The sequence below is a fragment of the Rana temporaria genome, chromosome 5 (assembly GCF_905171775.1).
Source record: "Rana temporaria chromosome 5, aRanTem1.1, whole genome shotgun sequence".
NCBI classification, from domain to species: Eukaryota; Metazoa; Chordata; class Amphibia; order Anura; family Ranidae; genus Rana; species Rana temporaria.
Window position 1 is genome coordinate 43,104,372 of NC_053493.1, and position 24,142 is coordinate 43,128,513.

General features: G+C 45.3%; 1 protein-coding gene across 2 annotated transcripts in view; it reads left to right on the forward strand.

Annotated features, from left to right (window-relative positions):
- Positions 1-2,576: 2,576 nt before the first annotated feature.
- Positions 2,577-24,142, forward strand: part of STAM (signal transducing adaptor molecule) — a 44,579-nt gene continuing 23,013 nt past the window's right edge. For both annotated transcript variants that reach the window (XM_040352473.1, XM_040352474.1), the window contains exons 1-2: positions 2,577-2,925; positions 21,995-22,079. In XM_040352473.1, coding sequence (XP_040208407.1) covers positions 2,886-2,925; positions 21,995-22,079 — 125 coding nt within the window. In that variant the 5' untranslated portion in view covers positions 2,577-2,885. The remainder of the gene's footprint in view (positions 2,926-21,994; positions 22,080-24,142) is intronic.

Below are 24,142 nucleotides of genomic sequence, written 5' to 3' on the forward strand. Positions count from 1 at the left end.
TAGGTGGCGCTTCCGTCGATTTCCCCGTCGAGTATGCAAATTAGCTAGATACGCGAATTCTCGAACGTACGCGCGGCCGACGCAGTAAAGTTACAACGTTTACGCTAGGCTTTTCCCGGCGTAAACTTGCCCCTGGGTCTATGAGGCGCAGCCAATGTTAAGTATGGCCGTCGTTCCCGCGTCGAAAATTTAAAAATTTACGTTGTTTGCGTAAGTCGTCTGTGAATGGGGCTGGACGTCATTTACGTTCACGTCAAAACCAATGACGTCCTTGCGACATCATTTGGAGCAATGCACACTGGGATATTTTAGGGACGGCGCATGCGCAGTTCGTTCGGCACGGGGACGCGCTTCATTTAAATGAAACACGCCCCCTACCCGCCAAATTTGAATTCCGCCGGGTGATTTACGATACGCCGCCGCAACTTTACAGGCAAGTGCTTTGTGAATAAAGCACTTGCCTGAAAAACTTGCGGCGGCGTAACGTAAATGAGATACGTTACGCCCGCACAGCGAGACGCCGATCTCTGTGAATCTGCCCCATAGTGTTTTTGGTTTGCAGTGCTCAGCTGCAGTCCAAAATCGACTTGAAAGCAAACAAAGTACTTTCAAATGGCTTTCATCAAGTCATTGAATGTACTGATGAGCATTTCCTACTGTATGCCCAGCTTCAGTACATTAAAGTCTCCAGTTAGGGTTTCGATCCACTTTAATTCACACTGGACAGGTTCATTTTTGTTCCTTCAATACGGATGGAATATAAATCTCAGCATGCACTGAGCTGTAGAGGCAAAGGTCACCCATGTCTAGTAGAGGAAATACCTGTTATGTATTGTGTTTCATTGCATCCTGTGACAGATTATTGAGTAATATGCATGTCCCGCAGTGATAAATAGAGTGCATGACTGTGCGCACATGATCGGTCTCTGTGACTCAGCTGGAACAATACACGCTCATTCATACAAGGCTGGCAACAAAGCCTGCCCCCTCCTATCAGCGGCTGTGTTCTGTTCTGATCTCCAGCTCCTCCTTCTACGCATACATCACTTTATACAACAATTGCACTTCATTTATGCAGACCTTTACCCATGAATACGATTTCCTTTGCTTCACCTCCTCTCCCTCCCCCTTACATAATTGGAAAGAAAAAAAATGTAACAATAAATGCATTTTTTTTTTATATTTTTGGCTCCTCATACACTAAGGTGACCAGATTTTTAAAATGAAATCCGGGGACTTATTTTTTCTTTACTAGTAATGGCAACAATCAGCGACACTCTGCCCGTCGCCGCCGTCTCACAGCCTCTCAAGTCTTACTCTTCGGGCCCTCCCGACAACCCCCCCTCATTAAATCCCGCACCCCCCCCCCCACCCAAAAAAGGTGATAATGATGATGACTTCTTCATTACTATTCCCTTAGTTGTTCCCCTGTGTCATCCTCATATACCCTCACTTCTCAGCTTTTTTACTGCCACCCCACTTGTGTCACCTTCTTATTCATTACTGCCCCTTACTTGTGTCACCTTTTTCTTTACTGTCCCCCACTTGTGTCACCTTTTTCTTTACTGTCCCCCACTTGTGTCACCTTATTCTTTACTGTCCCCCACTTGTGTCACCTTCTTCTTGTTCATTACTGTCCCCCACCTGTGTCACCTTCTTCATTACTGTCCTCCACTTATGTCACCTTCTCCTTCATTACTGTCCCACACTAGTGTCACCTTCATTACTGTCCCCCTCCCCCACTTGTGTCACCTTCTCCTTCATTACTGTCCCACACTAGTGTCACCTTCATTACTGTCCCCCTCCCCCACTTGTGTCACCTTCTCCTTCATTACTGTCCCCCAGTTGTCACCTTCTTCTTCATTACTGTCCCCCACTTGTGTCACATTCTCCTTCATTACTGTCCCCCAGTTGTCACCTTCTTCTTCATTACTGTCCCCCAGTTGTCACCTTCTTCTTCATTACTGTCCCCCAGTTGTCACCTTCTTCTTCATTACTGTCCCCCACTTGTGTCACATTCTCCTTCATTACTGTCCCCCACTTGTGTCACATTCTCCTTCATTACTGTCCCCCAGTTATCACCTTCCTCTTCATTACTGCCCCCCACTTGTGTCACCTTCTCCTTCATTACTGTCCCCCACTTGTGGATCACCAGACTTCCATAGCCAGATGACCCCTGAAAAAATAGCTGGTTTTGGAGGGATTTGCATCCCATTCTTTGGAAATTGTCTAATCTGGGAATGTTTGGAATATGTTAGAAGAATTCTGCAGGTTTGTTCCCTTCTGTAAAGGACTGAGTGACTGAAGACAAAGAATGGATGTGTATTTGTCATGTATAAGGAGTATGATTGTTCCTTAGAACACAGGAGAAACTGGCTGAGGTCATGAAATGTGCTAACGAGTCACATGACCAGAAAGCTATCACGTGGTGTTGTTTATTATCAGGTAACACATGATCACATGACCTGAACACATTTGCAGGGTATTCCCTTGCGCATGCGTACAACCCGACCATCCGTCAGCCCCCCCACCCTCTGCAGTGAGGCTGCGCAATACCTGGTCCCGCCTTCTCCCCTGAGGGAGCGTCATCAAATTCCTGTCCCAGCATCAGCCCAGGGAGCCGCTGACAAGCTCCTCTCCTCATCTCCTTTGTCTCACCTCCCCTCTATAATTAATAAGAGGGGACAGCCCGGCGCCGCTGACTTTTTTTTTTTTTTGTCCTGGTGGAGACAGGCAATGGAATAGACAGCCTTATTTCCCGGCATGCTCAGTGGCCCAGGCAGCTGTGTGGCCCCTCTGAGGAGCTGATGCTCAGACAGGCAGGAGAGTGATCAGCAGCAATTCCCGGACTCAGCATCCTGAGGAGACCCTCCAATCCCACAGACATGCCGCTCTTCACCTCCAACCCCTTCGAGCCTGATGTGGGTAAGTCATTGTCTGCAACTTCTGGGCTCCCAGGGGCCCCACCCCATCACAGCACCTGTGTGAGAAGCCTCTGGTGGAAGCAGTCACAGTACTGGGTCAGGTACTGACAGCATCTTCCAGCGGAGGCTTCTCACTCAGGTGGTGACTTCCTTTTCATAGGAGAAAGTGCATAGAGGAGAACATGGTAACCAATCAAATTCCAGCTCTGTCAGGTAGTCGGGTGAGCGGTTGCTATGGGTTACAGCGCGTGATGCTGGGCTTACTTCGAGCTGAGGGGCGTTAGGAACGCAGGTCAGCAAAATTCCTACTGACCTCCAGGGATCGCTCCCTACAGCAAACACTCCTTGTACCTGAGGCTGTAAAGCGGAATATGGTATCTGCTGACTTACTATTGGGGCACTTACCTGTCTAGGGATCCCGCCGTGTCCTCACCCAAACCAATTCTTCAGTTCTCGGGTACTGGCGCCGCCATCTTGGGTAAGTTGCTCTATAATGCGCCCCCTTCTGGTGTGTGGTGTGCAAGGGGCCGCGCACTATTACTACGCAATACACTGTTTGCTTTATATTTTTAAAACTTTATTGAAGTTGCGGTGACAAGCAATGCTGTGCGTTTTGCTGCTTAAAGAGGAACTCCGCCTCTACCTAGCTTAAAGCAGAACTCCACCCTAAAGGAGAAGCTCCACGTGTCTGCTTCCCTCCACCGCCACATTTTGCAACCCGTGTGTACCTGTTTTTGACAGGTACCCATTTCAGCTTCCTGCTGCGGCGAACTCACCCGGACGTTCGGCGCTTGATTGAGAGAACGTGATTTGTGCATGCGCAGTAGGAAACCAGCTGTGAAGCCGCAAAGACTTCACTGATGCTTTTGCCTTACCCAAGATGGTGGCGCCAGCACCTGAGAACTTATTTAAGAATTGGCTTGGGTGAGGACACAGTGGGATCCCTAGACGGGTACGCGCCCTAATAATAAAAGTCAGCAGGTGCAGTATTTGTAGCTGCTGACTGTTATTTTTTTTTTGTTGAGAGAGCTGGAGGGTCCGCTTTAACCTGCATTCACACCTGAGCGTCGGTCGTTCTACGTTTTTTTCGGCGTTTTGTCGCGCGTATTCATGCGTATTTGCGCGTTTGCATACAGCGTCGTCCGTTTTTGTACTTTGACGTTTTTTATTTTAGCCAATAGGAAAAACTATCTTTTCATCACTTGTTGCTATGTTGGTAGATTTTTTTAATCTTCTGCATGGGCGACAAGTTCTATTGATTAAAGCGACCAAACGCCCGTTGTCGCGCAAGTCGCTTGAATCGAGCGTTTCCATTACTTTCTATGGGAAATGGAAACGCTCAAATACGCCCGATACGCGCGACAAAAAAGGGTCCGGAACTTTTTTTGGCGATGGGCGTCAGGCGCATCAGCGTTCAGATGTGAACCATCCCCATAGACTTTCATGTATTTTGGTCCCTCTGGCGTTTGTGAGCGTCGCGCTACAGGCGACAAAACGCCTAGGTGTGAATGGGCTCTTAAAGGGGTTGTAAAGGTTGAGCGGAACTTCCACTTTTGGATGGAACTCTGCTTTAAAGTGGTTCTAAAGTCAGAAGTTTTTTTATTAATCTTAATGCATTCTATACATTGGGATAAAGAAACCACCTGTGTGCAGCAGCTTCAGTTGTAAAGACGTCAGTGTTCTCTGTCCCTAATAAGTACATTGACCCTTGAATTTTGTATAAAGCACCTTAATGGGGCCCACAGTCACTATTCACATCGGTCACTGCCGGACCTGGGTGCTGCAAGGCAGTAATCCTTGCCCCTGTGCCTCCATACAGCACATGGTGTCATTGTGCTGAGCTGTTTTCGTCTCTTTACATAGAAGCGTTCACTGTTTCCTCCGGACAAAACCCAGATCCATAAATACATCAGTGTTACAATTGTAAGAGGAGATCTCTGTATATCTCTGTATACTCCATTCAACATCGGGAGGAACTTGTGCTGAGCCGCAGCCTCCAGCAGTGATAGTCAATTGGACCAAAGGATGGTCAGCACCAAGTTTTTGTTTTATGCTGTTAATTGTGGGTAGGGGGGATTTGCATGAACAATGCTTAACTGTCACCTCCCCAGTACAGGAGTCTGCCCTGAGTGAGCTCTCCTGTCAAAGCTTACCAGAGTGGTCCATCCCACTGCATATGACTAGGAATGCACCGATACTTCTTGGTACTCGCCGATGCCTGACGATACTGTTTTGTTTACACTTCAGCTGTCAGCAGTGGTACAAAGCATTTGTTGCTTTTTCCATGTGAAACGTGTAAAAATATTAAACAACAAAGCAACCCAAAAATAAATAAAGTTTTTATTATTAGTTTATAAAATAGAAAGTATGAATGAATGAATGAGTGACTTGTATAGCGCTAGACATGCAAACTGAATCGCCTCTAGACGCTTTTTGCAGCCAGTGTCTTCCTGGCTGGTGTGGTCATTTACCCCATAGGATCTCGACACGCTTGAAACACAGTCATACACACACATATATACTGGGCCAATTTGGACAGGATCCAATTAACCTACCAGCATGTCTTTGGAGTAAAAAAATTATCAGGAAAATAATAAAATGGGGAATAAATAAGGAGTTATGGCTGAGTAGTGTAAATTAAGGGTTAATAAAAGGAACATTTTGATAAAAAGCAGGTTGCTTTAACCACTTCTTTACTGGGCACTTAAACCCCCTTCCTGCCCAGAGGACTTTTTGCGATTCGGCACTGCGTCGCTTTAACTGACAATTGCGCAGTCGTGCGACGTGGCTCCCAAACAAAATTGGCGTCCTTTTTTCCCCACAAATAGAGCTTTCTTTTTGGTGGTATTTGATCACCTCTGCGGTTTTTATTTTTTGCGCTATAAACAAAAATAGAGCGACAATTTTGAAAAAAAAATAAATAAATTTACTTGTTGCTATAATAAATAGCTCAATTTTTTTTTTTTTTTTTTTTTTTTTTTTTATCCTCAGTCTAGGCCAGTGTTTCTCAATTCCAGTCCTCAGGCCCCCCCAACAGGTCAGGTTTTCAGGATTTCCATTATTTTGCACAGGTGATTTGATCAATTTCACTGCCTTAGTAATCACCACAGCCTTTTCATCTGAGGGAAATCCTGAAAACCTGACCTGTTGGGGGGGCCTGAGGACTGGAATTGAGAAACACTGGTCTAGGCCAATACGTATTCTACATATTTTTAGTAAAAAAAAAAAAATCGCAATAAGCGACTGGTTTGTGTAAAAGTTATAGCGCCTACAAAATAAGGGACAGAATTATTATTATTATTTTTTTTTTTTACTAGTAATGGCGGCGATCTGCGATTTTTTTTTTTTTTTTTTTTTTTTTTTTACTGCGACATTATGGCGGACACTTTTGGCACCATTTATACTGCAATCAGTGCTATAAAAATGCACTAATTACTGTATAAATGAGGCAGGGAAGGGGTTAACACTAGGGGGTGAGGAAGGGGTTAAATGTGTAGCCTATATAGTGTTCTAACTGTGGGGGGAGGGGGGTGACTGGGGGAGGTGACCGATCTGTGTCTCTATGTACAAGAGACACAGTTCCGTCTCCTCTCTCCCTGACAGCACCGCTGTCTGTGAGAGCCGGCAATGAGAAATGATCTCATATATAAACATATGTGATCATCTCTCATTGGCCGCACAGATCGCCTAGCAAACGGCCACTCCGATTGGCCGTTCACGGCGATCTGTGATTGGCTGTCTGTGTCCAAGGGACACGGCCAGCACAGCAGTTCCCGCTGCGCGCTCGGGAAACGTGGAAAGGGGCGGACGTCAATTGACGGCGCCTCAGAGAAGTAGAACCACCCTGCGGCCGTCAATAGTCGTACGGCCGTCGGTAAGTGGTTAAACAGACTTCATCTACAGATCAAAATTCATCCTTCCTCTAAAGCAAAAAAAAAATCAATGCACACTAAACTGAGCATGTGCAGAGTGCCCCCAGGGCTCTGTGCTAACAGCAGATGAATTTGGGTCAGTACAGGAAGGGGAGGATCAAACAAACTTTATACAATGCAGAGGTTAACAAGCACGCTTTACTGCATATACAGACTGATTTGACTGTTGTGGGTTTAGTAGCACTTTAAAGCAGTATTAAAGTCTCTTTGGTGTGTTTCTAATAAACATGTCATACTTAGGCTGGCCATACATTATACAATTTTCTTATTCAATTTCCTTTAGATTTACCTTCAACTATGTAGTGCAAGGGCCTGCCTGATTAAATACAAAATGTTTCAGTTTGACCTCATATTATATGGTTTTGGTAAAACTAAGGCCCTGTACACACGACCGAACATGTCAGCAGACATGTTCGGTCGTCTGTACAGCCGAGCGGACAGGATTCCAGCGTACATTTGCCCGCCAGACCGTTTTCGAGCGGGCAAATGTTTCTAAACTTGCTTAGAAACATGCCGTACATGTCCGAGCGGCCGCCATCCCTCGCATGCGTCTAATGACTTTGACGCATGCGTGGAAGCATTGAACTTCCAGGGCCGCGCACGTCGCCGCGTCTAAGGCGTGGCCTCGTCACCGCGTATCGTGTACGCGCGGATTTCTGTATGATGGTGTGTACAGCCATCATACAGAAATCCCCGGGCGGGCATGTACGCTGAAAACAGTCCGGTGGACCGTTTTCATCGTACATGTTTGCCCGTGTGTACGAGGCCTATAGGAAAATTGTAAAATGTATGGCCAGCCTTACCTGCTCTGTGGAGTTTTTTTTGCACAGAGCAGCCCAGATCCTCCTCTTCTCGGGTCCCGCACTGGTGTTCCTGGCTCCCTATCGCCTGCCGGGTGCCACCAGAACAAGCAGCTTGCTCTGGTGGCACCCAAGCAGGCGCTCTCCTGAGCTGCAGCTCTGTGCGTCCATTCATACACTGAGGCACAAATTGGCCCTGCCCCTCCATCTCCTGATTGACTCGCTGGCTGCGATTGACAGCAGCAGGAGCCAATGAGTCCCACTGCTGCTAAAAGCAAATAAGCAGTGCGAGTCCCCAGAGAGCCAAGGTCACGTGGACATCGCTGAATCGAGAGGGGTTCAGGTAATTATTAGGGGGAAGGCTGGGGCTGCTGCACAAAAAAGTTTTTTTAACTTGATGCACAGGATGCATGAAGGTAAAGAACCTTCAGCCTTTACATCCACCTAAATGTGTCGCTGTCCTACCTGAACGCCTAACCTGTGCCTGAACTGCTGGTCAGGAACAGATTGTGCGGATGGTGTATCTCTGTAATATAATGCCATATGTTGCCGAGTGTTAGGTTTCCTTAAGACCATTTCTGTTCCTGAAAGAGACGATACAGCTAAAAGGCTTGTGTTAGAATGACAGCCCTGTGCATGTAGTGCTTCCTGATTGGCTCATAGTGCTGGCGCTCAGCTGGTGTTTTTTGCAGATGGGGAAATGTGAGAAGTAAATAAGATTTTCAATAATCAAAACTGCAGCTATTATGCAGACAGCTGTAACACTTTAGATTTCCCGAATAGCAAGAGATATGACCTATTATCCTACCGTGACATTCCTCCTAAATGACTTTATATGTGAAAGGGAACATAGTAGGCCTGAAGGAGCGCATGCTCCGTAAGCGTGTCTCCTATTGATCCCTCGAGTCACCCGGAAGTGCCGTCACTGATAGGACCAACCGCTCACCTGGAACTGACGTCACAGCCCCGGCTTCCTGTGTGACTGAGATACAGGAAGCGTCGGCATCCACCAGCGCTACCCGCTTCGCTACACCAGATGACAGCCATTCAAAGTGACTTTCCTCCCAGATGTTCCATGGTTTTTACACGCTCAATTTTATCTACTTTTGTGAGTATGTTTGCTTTACTTGCTCAATAAATTATACGCAACATACTGCACTAAGGCTGCATTCACACCTGAGCGTAGGTCGTTCTTTCCGCGCGTATTCATGCTTATTTGCGCGTTTGCATACAGCGTCGTCCGACGTTTTTGTACTTCGACGTTTTTTATTTTAGCCAATAGGAAAAATTATCATCTTTTCATCAAATGTTGGTAGATTTTTTTATCTTCTGCCTGGGTGAAATGTTCTATTGATTAAAGCAACAAAACGCCTGTAGCAAACGCTCGTTGACGCGCTAGTTGCTTGAATCGAGCGTTTCCATTACTTTCTATGGGAAATGGAAACGATCAAAAACGCCCAAACCGCCCGATACGCGCGACAAAAAAGGGTCCGGAACTTGTTTGAGCTTCAGGCGTTTTGGAGTGGAGATGTGAACCATCTCCATAGGGAATAATGTATTTTTTTTCCCCTCTAGTGTTTTTGAGCGTCGTGCTTCAGGCGACAAAACGCTCAGGTGTGAATGCAGTCTAAGGCTGCATTCACACCTAAGCGTAGGCAATAGCGGCGTTTTCCGGCGTTTTTTTTCCGGCGTTTTGTCGCGCGTATTTATGCTAATATGCGCGTTTGCATACAGCGTTGTCCGACGTTTTTGTACTCTGACGTTTTTTTTTTAGCCAATAGGAAAAACTATCATCTTTTCATCACTTGTTGCTATGTTGGTAGATTTTTTTAATCTTCTGCATGGGCGACAAGTTCTATTGACGAAACGCCCATAGCAAACGCCCGTTTGTCGCGCAAGTCGCTTGAATCGAGCCTTTCCATTACTTTCTATGGGAAATGGAAACGCTCAAATACGCGCATATCGCGCGATATGCGCGACAAAAAAGGGTCCGGAACTTTTATTGACTACATGCGATGCACGTCAGGCGCATCGGCGTTCAGATGTGAACCATGCCCATAGCCTTCCATGTATTTTGGTCCCTCTGGCGTTTGTGTGCGTTGCGCTACAGGCGACAAAACGCCAAGGTGTGAATGGGCTCTTAGAGTGGCGCCTTTGTGTTCTTTCCCCCAGCTGATTCAAGATTTGCTTCATATCTTCACTGGGCTGCCTTAAAGTGCTTTAGCACGGACTATAAGGACTTAAACAGTCTCATGTTTGTTTTTAACCATTGCCTTGATTTAAGAATTTTCTTCTTTTTTTTTTTATTTAAGTTCTTTTACTGGTGCAAGCGCCAACTCTCTCCTATGTGTATTTGTATGTAAAAGGAAACCGTGGTCATGGGACTTTGAAAGAGGCATGTCACTACTCCGAGTCAAAATAATATGAAATAAAATGATATAGAAAGTTTATTACAATCAAAGAATAAATCTACATAATCGCAGGAAAAACACAGTACGTGGTAATCGAAAAAAAAAGGCATAAAAAACCAACTGACATAAAAAAAAAGCACATACAAGAACACATAAATAGATATTGTAGTGATGCATGATGGTCAGGGCAGCCATCAGAAATTTTTGGGCCCCAACACAGCTTTAGGCCTCCCCCCCCGAGCCTGAACACCAACATTTCCCAGGGCTTGCCCATGGGCCATCCCACCGAATCCACACACCGGCCACCTCACCTGTATCCACTCAGCCCCCCCCCTTAATCCTGTGTATATATACCAGCCCCTCTCACACCTGTATACATGTTGTTCCCTCCCCACACACTTGTATAAATATGTCAGCTCCACACATACACAAATTTGTAAACACACAAGCCCTGGCCCCTCCGTGTACACAAATGGCCCCCTTCCCTTTCCTTCACAGCCCCTGCTTGTAAAGGAAATCTTCCTACCTAGTCTCGGCTTGTTTTCATGAAGCTGACATGTTGCTGATGGAGGAGCACACTACAGGCAGCTCACATGAGGGGTGTACATGCACATAGTAGCCAGAGGTGGCAGTAAAGAGCTAGATGTCTGAGCTCAATGACACAATGAGATTTTTTTTATAGTGCATATAGTGTCCTGCCTTCTTCTGGCCCAAGCGGGCCCCAGGACCCCTTACAGTTTTATCGGCTGCACCCCTCTGATGGCGGCCCTGATGATGGCATACACACACACACACATACAGTAATGACACAACCTTGGCATCCTTGAAAAATTATTGAACACTTTCCCATAACAGGAATGAAAGACGTGATCTAGGAGAGACGAGCAGTCTGGTACTTGTCAGCTGGAACTTGGCCCGGTTCCCAAAAGTGAGGGAGAGAAAAGGGGGTGACAGCAACTGACTGTCTAAAAACTGTCCAAAAAAACAAAAACAAGGGGGTATATGATAAATTGAGAGCAGACCAACCATACAAATACGCATTGGAAGAGCAGGTGACGTGTAATAAGATCAGGTTACTGAAACCATAAAAAATAGCAAAAGGGACAAGGGCTGAAAAGAGTGCCTAGTACAAAACAAAAACAAACAAGTTTATAGGTGGGGTCACCTAGGATCCCAAGCCTTGTACACACGATCGGATTTTCCGACAACAAATTGTGATGGACGTGTTTTGTCGGATAATCCGACCGTTCGTGCGCTCCATCAGACAATTTTTGTCGGAATTTCCGACAACAAATGTTTTATAGCATGCTTTCAAATTTTTCGACAGCAAATGTGTGCTGTCGGATTATCCGATCGTCTGAACACAAGTCCGTCGCACGAAAAGTACAAACACGCATGCTCATAAGCAATGCTTAACCATAAGACAACATTAGCAGAATTTGCCCAAAGGGTGGCACTAAAGAGCTGAAAAAACACGTAGTATGTCTAGTACGTCACTACATTCGTGTTTGTTGGCTGAAAAAGCTTTGCCGTCTGTATGCATAACAAGTTCACGGCCAATGCCCTTCACACAAAATTCCACGGAACAACATAAAACATTGTAACTAAGAAAGAAATCCACTTAAAGTCTAAGGGCTCTTTCACACGGGCGGGCCGTACAGGTCCGCCTGCCCGCTTTTTAGGCGGACCTGAACGAAGGCTCGGTGCTCCTCTATGGAGCCACGGATGTCAGTGGTTACATGCCCGCTGACATCCGACCCGCTCCGATCCGCCAAAGTGTGACGGAGGAAAAACCTACTTTTCCATCCGTCTGGCGGATCGGTGAACACAGACACATGGTCCGTGTTCATCCGATCTCCCCCATAGGGGAGAGCGGAGAAAAGACAGGGCGGTCCCTGCACAGTGTGCGGAGACCGCCCTGTCATCCGCTGGCTCAGCGGGGATCAACGGAACGATCCCCGCTGAGCAAGCGGAGGTTTACGGGGCGGATCATTACTGATCCGCCCCGTGTGAAAGGGGCCTTAATCTTTTTCTGACACTTGTTTCTTAAAGCGGGGGTTCACCCTATAAACCCAAAAAAATTTTTTTTTTCCTTCTACCATAAAATCAGGCATTGTAGCGCGAGCTACAGTATGCCTGTCCCGATTTTTTTATCCCCGTACTCGCCGTGTACTCGTACATCGAAGATACCGACTCCCCTCGGGGAATGGGCGTGCCTATGGAGACGGAGGATGATTGACGGCCGGCTCTGGCGCGTCACGCTTCTCCGGAAATAGCCGAAATAGGCTTGGCTCTTCACGGCGCCTGCGCATAGCCTGTGCGCAGGCGCCGTGAAGAGCCGAGACCTACTCCGGCTGTCTTCGGGGAGAGTGACGTGCCAGGGCCGGCCGTCAATCATCCTCCCTCTCCATAGGCACGCCCATTCCCCGCGGGAGCCGAAATCTATAATGTATGAGTACACAGTGAGTACGGGGGTAAAAAAATCGGGACAGGCATACTGTAGCTCGCGCTACAATGCCTGTCTCGATGGTAAAATCGTGTCACTGAGGGTGAACCACCGCTTTAAAGGGGTTGTAAAGGATTATTATTATTTTTTTAAATAACAAACATGTTCTACTTGCCTCCACTGTACAGTTCGTTTTGCACACAGTGGCCCCGATCTACGTCTTCTGGGGTCCCTCCTCCATAGCCGCCGCTGTATCACTCGGCCTCGGCGTGCCGCGTCATTGGATGTGATTGACAGCAGCGCCAGCCAATGGCTGCGCTGCTTTCAATCCATCCACTGCAGCCAATCAACGGCCAGGCTTCGACTCGAGGAGGATGACGGGGGCGAGCGCGGGACTTTTGGAGGGTCGGGTAAGTAAAGCGGGGGCTCGGCCCCGGCATCATCATCATCATCTGATGTTTTTTCACCTTAAAGAGGAGGTTCACCCATACCTTACACATTTTCCCCTTAGATTCCTGCTCGTTTTGTCTAGGGGAATCGCCCATTTGTTTTAAAATATGATCCGTACTTACCCGTTTACGAGATGCATCTTCTCCGCCACTTCCGGGTATGGGCTGCGGGAATGGGCGTTCCTTCTTCATTGACAGTCTTCCGAGAGGCTTCCGACGGTCGCATCCATCGCGTCACGATTTTCCGAAAGAAGCCGAACGTCGGTGCGCAGTATAGAGCCGCACCGACGTTCGGCTTCTTTCGGCTACGAGTGACGCGATGGATGCGACCGTCGGAAGCCTCTCGGAAGACTGTCAATCAAGAAGGAACGCCCGCTCCCGAAGACCCATACCCGGAAGCGACGGAAGAAGATGCATCTCGAAAACGGGTAAGTACGGATCATATTTTAATACAAATAGCCAATTCCCCTAGACAAAACGAGCAGGAAGCTAAGGGAAAAAAAAAAAAAGGAATTGGTTGAACTCCCGCTTTAATGCATAGAAGGTGAAAAAAAAATTATCTTTACAACCCCTTTAAGTTAAATCCAATAATTTTTTTTTTTTTTTTTTGCTAGAAAATTACTTGGAACCCCCAAACATTATATATATTTTAGCAAAAACCCTAGGGAATAAAATGGCAATTGCTGAAATATTTTATGTCGCATTGTATTTGCGCAGCGGTCTTTCAAATGCAATTTTTTGGGAAAAAGTATACTTCAATGAATAATAAAAAAAAAAAAAAAATGAAACCGTAAAGTTAGCCCAATTTTTTTTTTGTTTTAATGTGAAAGATGTTGCGCCATGAGACTCGTGAGAGAATTGTGATCTATCTTCTAAGCAGAAAATCGTGATTCTCATTTTACCAGAATCGTGCGGCTCTACTCTATAAACTGTGCATTGTACACTTCACACGCCTTCCCTTTGTATATTAGACTGGTCATTATATACTCCATACGGCTCCACTGCATGCAGTGTTCTGTGCATTCTACATTCAGCAATACTGGACCATCTGCTGTATGTTGCATACTCCAAATTGCTTCACTCTGAACACTGTGCTGTTTATTTTATATAATCCAAACTGCTCCACTGTGTTCAGCGTTCAGTATATGAACACACATTGCTAGGGTCTTTTTAAAGTGGAGGTTCACCCGGAAATGTTAATTTTTACCATTAGATTGAGGCTCATTTTGTCTAGGGGAATCGGGTAGTTTTTTTAAAAACGAAGCAGTACTTACCGTTTTAGAGAGCGATCTTCTCCGCCGCTTCCGGGTATGGGCTGCGGGACTGGGCGTTCCTATTTGATTGACAGGTTTAGGCCGACATGTATTCTTCTACATATTTTGGGTAAAACAAAAACGCAATAAGCGTATATTGATTGGTTTGAGCAAAAGTTATAGTGTCTGCAAAATAGGCGCTAGATTTATGGCTTTTTTTTTTTTTTTTACTAGTAATGGTGGTAATCTGCAATTTTTAGCAGGGCTGGGACATTGCGGCGGACAGATGGGACACTTTTTAAAAAAAATAGCCACTGATTAGTGTGTAAATGTCACTGGCAGGGAAGGGGTAAAAAGTAGGGGGCGATGAAGGGGTTAACTGTGTTCCCTGGGTGGGTTCTAACTGTGGGGGCAGTGTAGTGACTGGAGGAGGAGAGAGATTGCTGTTCCTAATTGCTAGGAACAGCAAATCTGTCTATCTCCCCCTGACAGAACGGGGATCTGTTCGTTTACATTGACAGATTTCCATTCTGTCTCCGTCAGGAGAGATTGTGGGTGGACATCGCGGGCCACGCACGTCGGCTTACGCGCCGCGCGCCCCCTAGTGGTGGTAAAGCGGCCGACGTACAATGACAGCGATTCGCTAACTTGCCGCAGTACAACTGTGGCGGGAGGATTTAAAGTAGCTGAAAGCTCACTGCAAGAAAAGAGGTAGGCTACTTGCCCCTCTGGTGGGCCTTTTTTTTTTAAATGTTACCAGTACTGAAATCGGATCGCCTGGGTTCTCACACTGGTCAATTTGGGGGCATCATTAACTTTGTATTGACACCCGCAGCAGTTCGCAGAGGGCAGTGTGAGATGTGATGTGGGAACCCACACTAGAATCGTGCTGGTTCCCACATTGCATATGAGTGAACCCATGCTAAATGTATCTTGCTAAATGCAAGCAGTGCAGTTCCCTGAATTGGACCCCTTACAGTCCCCTATACAGCAGAGGTCAGACTGGTAGAGGACAGTACAAGGAGCCAGTTAGTTGAGCTGCAGTATAGACTAACCAAGAACATGCTGATGGAAGGAGAAAGCAGAGTGACAGAGATGGATTCATCAATCTGCTGCTTTTCCTTTTTGCTGTCCAGTCGCAGGCTGGGGGAGGGACAAGACTTGTAAGTGGCCGGGCGGAGCTGTGTAAATCGCAGGACTGGATATGGACTTTATATGCATTTAATCTTCATATTTAGCGGTTTGACTGGAGTTCAGCCTCTTTAACTGCTCCAAGGAAAGAGACTTGCATAGAAATTCATCCTTGGCGCTGTTAATACATTAGACATAGAGATTTGCCCTGAAGGTAACCTTTGCTTATGTATTTATTTTATTTTTCCTTAGATGTTCATTTTGAATTTCCTGGCTTTGTGAAAGGTTTCCTTTACTGGACGCATTTTGCAGCATCACTTTTCTGATCCACAAAGTACACCGCTAATTAGAATTACTGGTATAATATTCCCTCACTTCTTCAAACATGAAACCTCCAAGGTCGATGCAAGCGGGGAGCCATTATGTACAAGTTGTCATCTAGAGAAAATAGTTTTCTTGTGGTTCGAATAAAGGAAAGTGACAGCAACGTATCTTCTAAATGGCGAGCATGGTGATCCTGCTGAGCGCTGCAGGCGCCATTCTGTAGGCGCAATTACTAATGAAGAACGTTAAAAATCGCAGCATTCCTGCGTATATAACCTGCACGTAAAATGCAACGCTACCTTCATATGGGGGAGACATTAATCATTTTAATAACCTGTCCAGAGTATTAATTGCTGAACACATCCAGAATTCCAGTGATGGGGAAGAGAACATTCTCTACTGCACTGTCGGGTCTGTGGGAAGAAAAAGGAGTTGTGGATGGCAGGATATTGTTTAATAATGCAGTATATTCTTTTCCTGTGCATTATGTCATATCTGCCCTTTTTATTCAGACAACTGAAGGGACCTTAAAGTGACTTGGTTGCTATTAAAAATATATGTGTGTGTATAATATATATATATATATATATATATATATATATATATATATATATATATATATATATATATATATATATATATATATATATATATACTATATATACACACATACATACATACATACATACACTTTTACACATACATACATATACACTTTTATTTATATATATATATATATATATATATATATATATATATATATATATATTTGCACGTATCCAAACAGCATAAACAAAATCAAAACATAAAATAAACTCTAGCCACTCTGGGCGTCTACCTTCCACACAGGAACCTATCTATGAAGTCTAACACAGCCTACCGCTGGATAGACAGTGCTGCTCATACAGCACAAACAATAGTCTTTGGACTTTTTATCACAGAAAAGTCAATGGTCTCCTCACCTCATCAGGCGACTGTCTGGCACTGCTTCTCCTGTTCACACAGCCTTAGGAGTGATGCAGCCAATTAGTGGTTATCTTCTGGGCTACTTTATAGAGGTCTTTAATTGCCTCACTCTGAACAGCTGGAGTCTTCCAACGGCCCTTAGCCTTCCTGGCTATTTCTGGCAGCCGACGCCTAATAATGATTGGTGTATTGTCTAACAAGGCAGAAATGGATGTCCCGACTGTGACAACACCCACAGATTTACCTGACTTCCTGTCACAAAATATATATATATATATATATATATATATATATATATATATATATATATATATATATATATATACGCACACACACACACACACACACACACAAAATTTGTACTCGCATGTGGCGAGGGAATTTATGTGCAGTGCGAGTATGGACAGAGCTTCCCTTCATGTCACGCCGCTCACACACTCAACAGTGCGGCCAGTACAATATCTGTCTCTACACTGCAGTACACTACAGCTGCCGCGCCGCTTGGGACCGCCCCTCTCCACCTTCCACTCATCTTCGTTCCGCACAGGCTAGCAGCAGAGTGGACACCAGGGGGGGGGGGGGAAACGGGACAATTGCCCCATCAGTTCATTTAGAGGAGGCCCAGTAGTGTCACTATAGAGGTGTGGATCGCGGTGACACCGGGACCGCTGCAGACTGCACCCTGGCAGAGTAGCAGCAGAGCGGTGTGAGTGTTGCTTCACTTCCCTGTCAGGCGGAGTGATCTCCACCCGACAGGAGCTTCCTAGTCCCGGCTGGTGTGACGTCACGGTTCAGAGGCTGGGAGCGCGGAATTGAAGACAACAAGATGCTGCTGATAGTCAGGACCTGTAGCCAGAGCTTCGTGCACTGCAAGTGAGTAATCACGTAGCTCATTTACATAACAATGCCATATTGAACACCTTGTCTTAGATGTGTGAAGTAGTTAATGCTTTGGGGGGGGGGGTTAAATAATTTACAATGCTAATTGTAATATTGCGCATGGGGGCATAGGTATAATAGAATGGGGGGAGGGGGACGAAATTGGAGGCATAGGTATGATAGAATGGGGGGACGGAATTGGAGGCATAGTTATGATAGAATGGGGGCAGAATTGGAGGCATAGGTATGATAGAATGTTTGTTATGTATTTTTGTAACTTAATACTGAATCAAACATTTAACAGTGTTATTTCATGAGATTATTTATCTAGGGCATGTTTAAGGGACAGGGACAGGGGCAAGGTAGGGTTTGGGTGGGGCAACAGGTGGCGAGTAACTCTTAAGGCCTGGCTAGTAGCTCAGGACCTGAATTTTTGAGGCCCGTGTGTGTAATAGATAGATGGAGAGAGATAGATTATATATATATATATATATATATATATATATATATATATATATATATATATATATATATATATTCTAATCTATATCTCTCTCTCTATATATCTATCTATATATCTATCGTATTTTTCGCTCCTTAAGACGCACCTAGGTTTTAAAGGAAGAAAACAGGAGAAGAAAATTTTGAGCCAGATGGTGTACTAAAATATTTACCAGTGCCAATTTAAATGCAGCCAGACCTGTCCCATGTACTGCAGCTGTGCCTGGTGACTGTCAAGGACGTCATTACATCTGCCTGTGAATCAGAAGACAGAGCAGGCAGCTGCGGCTGTACTACATTCGGGCCACTGGGGCTGCTGTCTTCTGTGAGTGACAGGCTCAGCCAGGAGATTGCCCGGCGCTCAGGGGAGACGGCTGGCCCGGCGTTCTGACATGGGGGGGGCCCTGGTAGGTAATCGCTCAATAAGATGCAGAAACTTAATTTAAATTGGTGTTTTGCCTTTTGTAGCACCTATACATCAGAGCTTAGAGAGAAGTCGGGAGAAGCAGCACAAGACGCAAATCAGTTGTGCTGCTGAGCAAAGAAATGAAGTAGAGCGTGCTATGTGCTTTTATTTTTATTTTTTTTCCTCTTCCTTTCACGGTCTAGAAACGGGGTAAGGGTGGGGAACGGACTTGTAGGTGTAAGTGAGTCTACATAAAAGATCAGGTCTTTTCCTCTGCTGGGCAGGGCTGTGTAAATCTCAGAACTGGATGGACCGAGAAATGCTTGATAAGATGAAACTTTTCCCATATGTGTGATCTATCTGTGAATTTGGCCATTTGCCTGGTATTAAAGTGGAGGTCCGTCCAAAAATAAAATAAGAAAAGCGGCTACACATACTGGGCCAAATTCCCAAAAACGTAGCCTAACTTAACTTTCAGCAGTTAAGTTACACAGGCGTTGGGTAGAAATTTAAGTGCCCGATCTTCAAAGCACTTACCTAGAAGTGCCTCCGTCGCAAGGCGGTCCTCCTCTCCGGGGGGCGATTACAATTTAAATGAGGCGCGCTCCCACGCCAGCCGTACTGCGCATGCGTGTGACGTAATTTTCCCGACGTGCAGCGCGCAAACGTAATTTACGCCGGGCTTTGTGGATCGCGACGGGACAATAAAGTTGCGTCGGGAAAAAAAAAATACGCGCCGGGAAAAAAAATTCAAATTTAAAAAAGAAACGCGGCGATCGAAAAAAAGGTCTGGTTTTACATGGTGGACTAACTTTCCACATTGTAAAACCAGCCCTAATTTTGCGCAAGCAAATCGGAACTTACGCAGAAACCACAATGCTTAAAAGCTTTGTGGATCTGCTTAAGTCCTCATTTGCATACGCAAAGCGGCATTTCAATGAGAAATGCCCCCAGCGGCGGATGCGGTACTGCATCCTAAGATCTGACCGTGTAAGTGTCTTACAGATGTCAGATCTTCTGCCTAACTTTGGAAAAATCCTTTTGAGGATCGTTTCCAAAGTTAGGCACAGAGATACGCAGACTGAACAGCAGTTACGCCTGCGTATCTCTTTTGAAGATTTGGCCCACTGCTTTTAATAGGATACTTGCCTGTCCTGGAGTCCAGCGATGTTGGCTCTGCAGCCGATGTTTAAATCGGGTGCTGCCCCCATCATTGCGGGTAAGGGAACCCGGCATTGTAGCCTTTTGACGAATCAGATGAGCTGAAGTTCCACTTTTAGGCGGAGCTCCGCTTTAAAGCGGAGGTTCACCCAAAAATCAACTTTCTGCCATTAGATCCAGCATACTGCTGACATCTGCAGTATGCTGTTTTTTTTTTTTTTTGTACTTATCGTTTTATCAGCCATTGTTATCTGGCTCAGAGCGGGGATTCCTTCCGGGTATAGGCGTTCCTAAGCCAAGCGGATTTGATTGACAGGCTGCTAAAGCGCGTCGCGCCTTCCGAAAATACCCGAAGTGACACTCCGTTTCTGTCCCATAGCCAAAACGAGAGGTAAGAGGAAATCTCTGCAAATTAAAGTGGATGTAAACCCGATTTTTTTTTTTTTTTTTTTGTCACAATGTAGATTATAATATTTCCTATCATCTGTGCCCAGTCTTGCCACACAGAGTTAATCCAGCTCTGAGCAATCCTCTTTTACTGTTCAGTGAAATAAAACAGACTTACAAAGAAAAACCTTAGTCCGTTCTGCCCCCTTGCTGTGAGTGACAGGTTATTTACATATCTCATGCACTAGCCTGGAGACAGGCATTATTTTTTAATTGCCACCCCCACTCCTTTTCTGAAGTCATGTGGTTACTTTTCTGGATTTTGACTGGATGTTAGTGATCATAGCAGAATTTAGTGTAAGGGGAGTGTAGAGGTGGGCGGGAAGTCTACTGACATCACAACTCCACCCACAGAGCTCAAGACAACAGACCCACTCACAGAATCTGCAGTTTTTCAGTTCTTATAACAGACAGAGGGGGGACATTTGACAGGTGAGGATACATGCAGGAGGCATCTATATCCTTATAGATCAGCACTATGGCAGTAGTTTAGAAAGGATGAGTGTGAGTTTACATCCACTTTAAGGGAATCCCTTGGGGTCCTCCAGGTCACCAGAACTATTGTCCCCATTGGAAGATTCCCCTTTATTACTTTTCTGGAGACAACCCAAAATTTGGTATTTTCTTCTACTTTTAATGATGCTGGTAAACGGCACAAACATTATGAATCTCCTAAGGGGAGCACTGAAAGAAATACAAACTGGCCGGGGTTCTAATCCCTCTCCAGTCTATCCAAAACTAGAAAAAAAGGTCTTGCCTTTAGTTTAACCACTTAAGGACCTCCTCCTGCACATATACGTCAGCAGAATGTCACAGCTGGGCACAAGCACGTACCTGTACGTCCTCTAAGTGCCCAGCCGTGGGTTGCGGGCCCACAACCCAACCCGAAGCTCCGTGACCGCGGGACCCGATCGCCGCTGGAGTACCGCGATCGGTCCCTGGCGCTGAAGAACGAGGAGAGCTGTGTGTAAACACAGCTTCCCTGTTCTTCACTGTGGCGCTGTCATTGATCATGTGTTCCCTGATATAGGGAAACACAATCAATGACGTCACACGTACAGCCCCACCCCCCTACAGTTAGAAACACATATGAGTTCACACTTAACCCCTTCAGCGCCCCCTAGTGGTTAACTCCCAAACTGCAATTGTCATTTTCACAGTAAATTGTCCTAAAAATTTGTCCGATGTGTCCGCCATAATGTCGCGGTCACGAAAAAAATCGCTGATTGCCGCCATTATTAGTAAAAAATAAATTATTAATAAAAATACAATAAAACTTTCCCCTATTTTGTAAACACTATAAATTTTGCGCAAACCAATCGATAAACGCTTATTGCAAGTTTTTTTACCAAAAATATGTAGAAGAATACGTATCGGCCTAAACTAAGGAAAACAATATTTTTTTTTATATATTTTTGGGGGATATTTATTATAGCAAAAAGGAAAAAATATAGATTTTTTTTTTCAAAACTGTCGCTCTATTTTTGTTTATAGCGCAAAAAAATAAAAACCGCAGAGGTGATCAAATACCACCAAAAGAAAGCTCTATTTGTGGGAAAAAAAGGACGCCAATTTTGTTTGGAAGCCACGTCGCACGACCGCGCAATTATCAGTTAAAGCAACGCAGTGCCGAATTGCAAAAAGTGGGCAGGTCCTTTACCTGCATTTTGGTCCGGGTCTTAAGTGGTTAAGGACTAGGCTTGATGAAGAATCTTTAGCCTCCGACACTTGGAGTGTTGGATTCCTGGCCCCCTCTGAGTGTTTCCTCCAGCTGGCCCCCCCCCCCCCCCCCGCGTTCTGCAGTGATGTAGGAGCCGGTGAAGGAAGCATTGGGGACCTGGCATGTAACACAAAGGTGTGTTGGATGCTGAGTGATGACGCGCTAAAGGGAAGTGGTTGGAAATTTGTCTGCTAACACAGAACATTTTATCAAAGGTGTTTGTGTGTTTTTTTTTATCTGACAGAGAAAGCTACAAGTGAGTTGAACACGGCTGAAGACTGGAGTCTGATCCTGGACTTGTGTGATAAGGTCGGGCAGTCACGCACGGGGTAAGTTCTTCCTTAATATCGGTCTACTTGGTGTAAAGAGACAGATAATTTGAATATCTGCTGTTTATTGACCCTTGTTCTGTAGATATCAATAGATTAGAGAGGATAGAAAACATGTGCTTCTTTCTGCTTTGCCCTAAAAGATAAATGGAGACCGATATTGCTGAGCTCTCCTCACAATGTTAGTTTCTTACTTGTTATGCTGATCCAATGGTTTTAATACTTTCTGAGACGGGAACAAGTATGCAGATCGGGAGTTCTGACTTTATGCTGTCTAATCTGCATGCCTGTTCCAGGTCACTGACTCAACAATTTATAGCTGTACTTTAGGCATACATTTTAAAATGTGTAATCATAAGTGCTTTTTCATTGTAAAGGAGAAATACTATATTGCTGTAGAGGTTGGCATGGGCAGCGAGTGCGAAGTATCCATGGGGGGTATGGCCCACGGTGCAGTGGCGGTGAGTGGGGTATTGCCTATGGTGCAGTGGCTGTGAGTGGGGTATTGCCTATGGTGCAGTGGCTGTGAGTGGGGTATCAATTACCGGCTCAGCCCAGTTTTTTTTATAATGTGAAAGATAATTATACGCCGAGTAAATTGATACCCAACATGTCAAGCTTCAAAATTGTGTTCGCTCGTGGAATGGCGACAAACTTTTACCCTTTAAAATCATGTGTGGTTTGAATACCGTTTACATATGCGGGCGCTACTCACAAATGCGTTCGCTTCTGCGAGCGAGCTTGGCTCCTAACTTTTTTTAGCTGGCTCCTATATTCCAAGCAAATTTGTCAAACCCTGGGGTATTGCATGTTATTGAAGTTGTCAGTAGGTGAGGTATGTCATGGCAGTGGAGTTGTAGTGAGCTGGAAATTGCACGTTGGTGCTGCATCAGTGAGTGGGGCATTTCCTGTCATGCAGTGGCAATGATTAGATTATTGCCTGTTTCAGTGGTGGTGAGTAGAGTATTGAATTGTTTCGGTGCAGTGGTGGTGAGTGTGGAATTGCGTGTCAGTGAGGGGTAATATGTAGGGCAGGGATAAGCAATTAGCGGACCTCCAGCTGTTGCAAAACTACAAGTCCCATCATGCCTCTGCCTCTGGGTGTCATGAATGAATGAATGAATGAAAAACTTATATAGCGCGGCACATGCGAACTGAATCGCCTCTGGGCGCTTGATGTTTCGTGTCTCATGACATCAAAAGAGCAGAGTTTTGATCCGTCTTCTGAAAATCAGGTGGTTTTCCTCCAACCGAACGCTGGTTGGTAAAGCGTTCCATAGTCTCGGACCTTGAAAAGCAAACCTTCTTTCTCCTTTGGACTTGTATTTGGTTTTTGGCACCTTGACCAGATTTTGGTCAGTGGATCGCAGAACGCGATTAGAATTGTGAGGTCATGCTTGTGGCTGTCAAGAGTATTGCTATGCCTCATGGGATTTGTATTTCTGGAACAGCTGGAGGTCCGCTAATTGCATATCCCTGATGTAGGGAGTACACAGATCAGGGATGAGGTAGACAAAATTGGTTGCCAACAAAGGACAAATCACATGACATAACTATAAAGACCTACCGCAACAAGCAGCCATCCATAGAGGGCCAAAGCATAGTAAGGCTTTACAGCTGTAGTACTACAATCACAGGCTGCTTTCGTCATTCAGTGCCCCAAAGATCTGATTTTTACATTTATAAACCCGCAACAGTAAAATCAGTCTGTATATGCAGTAAAACATGCTTGTTATATTCACTGTGGAACCTAAGGGGTTAATCCTCTGCATTGTGTATAAAGACTGTGTGATCCTGTCTTCTCTGATCCTCCTCCTTCTATGACTGACTCCAACCCATCTACTGATAAAACGGAGCATTAGGAGTCAGGCTGCACATGCTCGGTTTGGTGTGTATTGCTAGAGAGGCTTCGCCCCCCCCTTTTTTTTTTTTTTTTTTTGGGACAGTTCATGTGGTCATCACTGGGCCAATCGCCACTGTCCAAAGTAGATCAGTTGAGAATGAAAACTCCTACAAGCTTAGTAGAGACTGATACAAGTCATATGACTTCTATGTACTGCTGA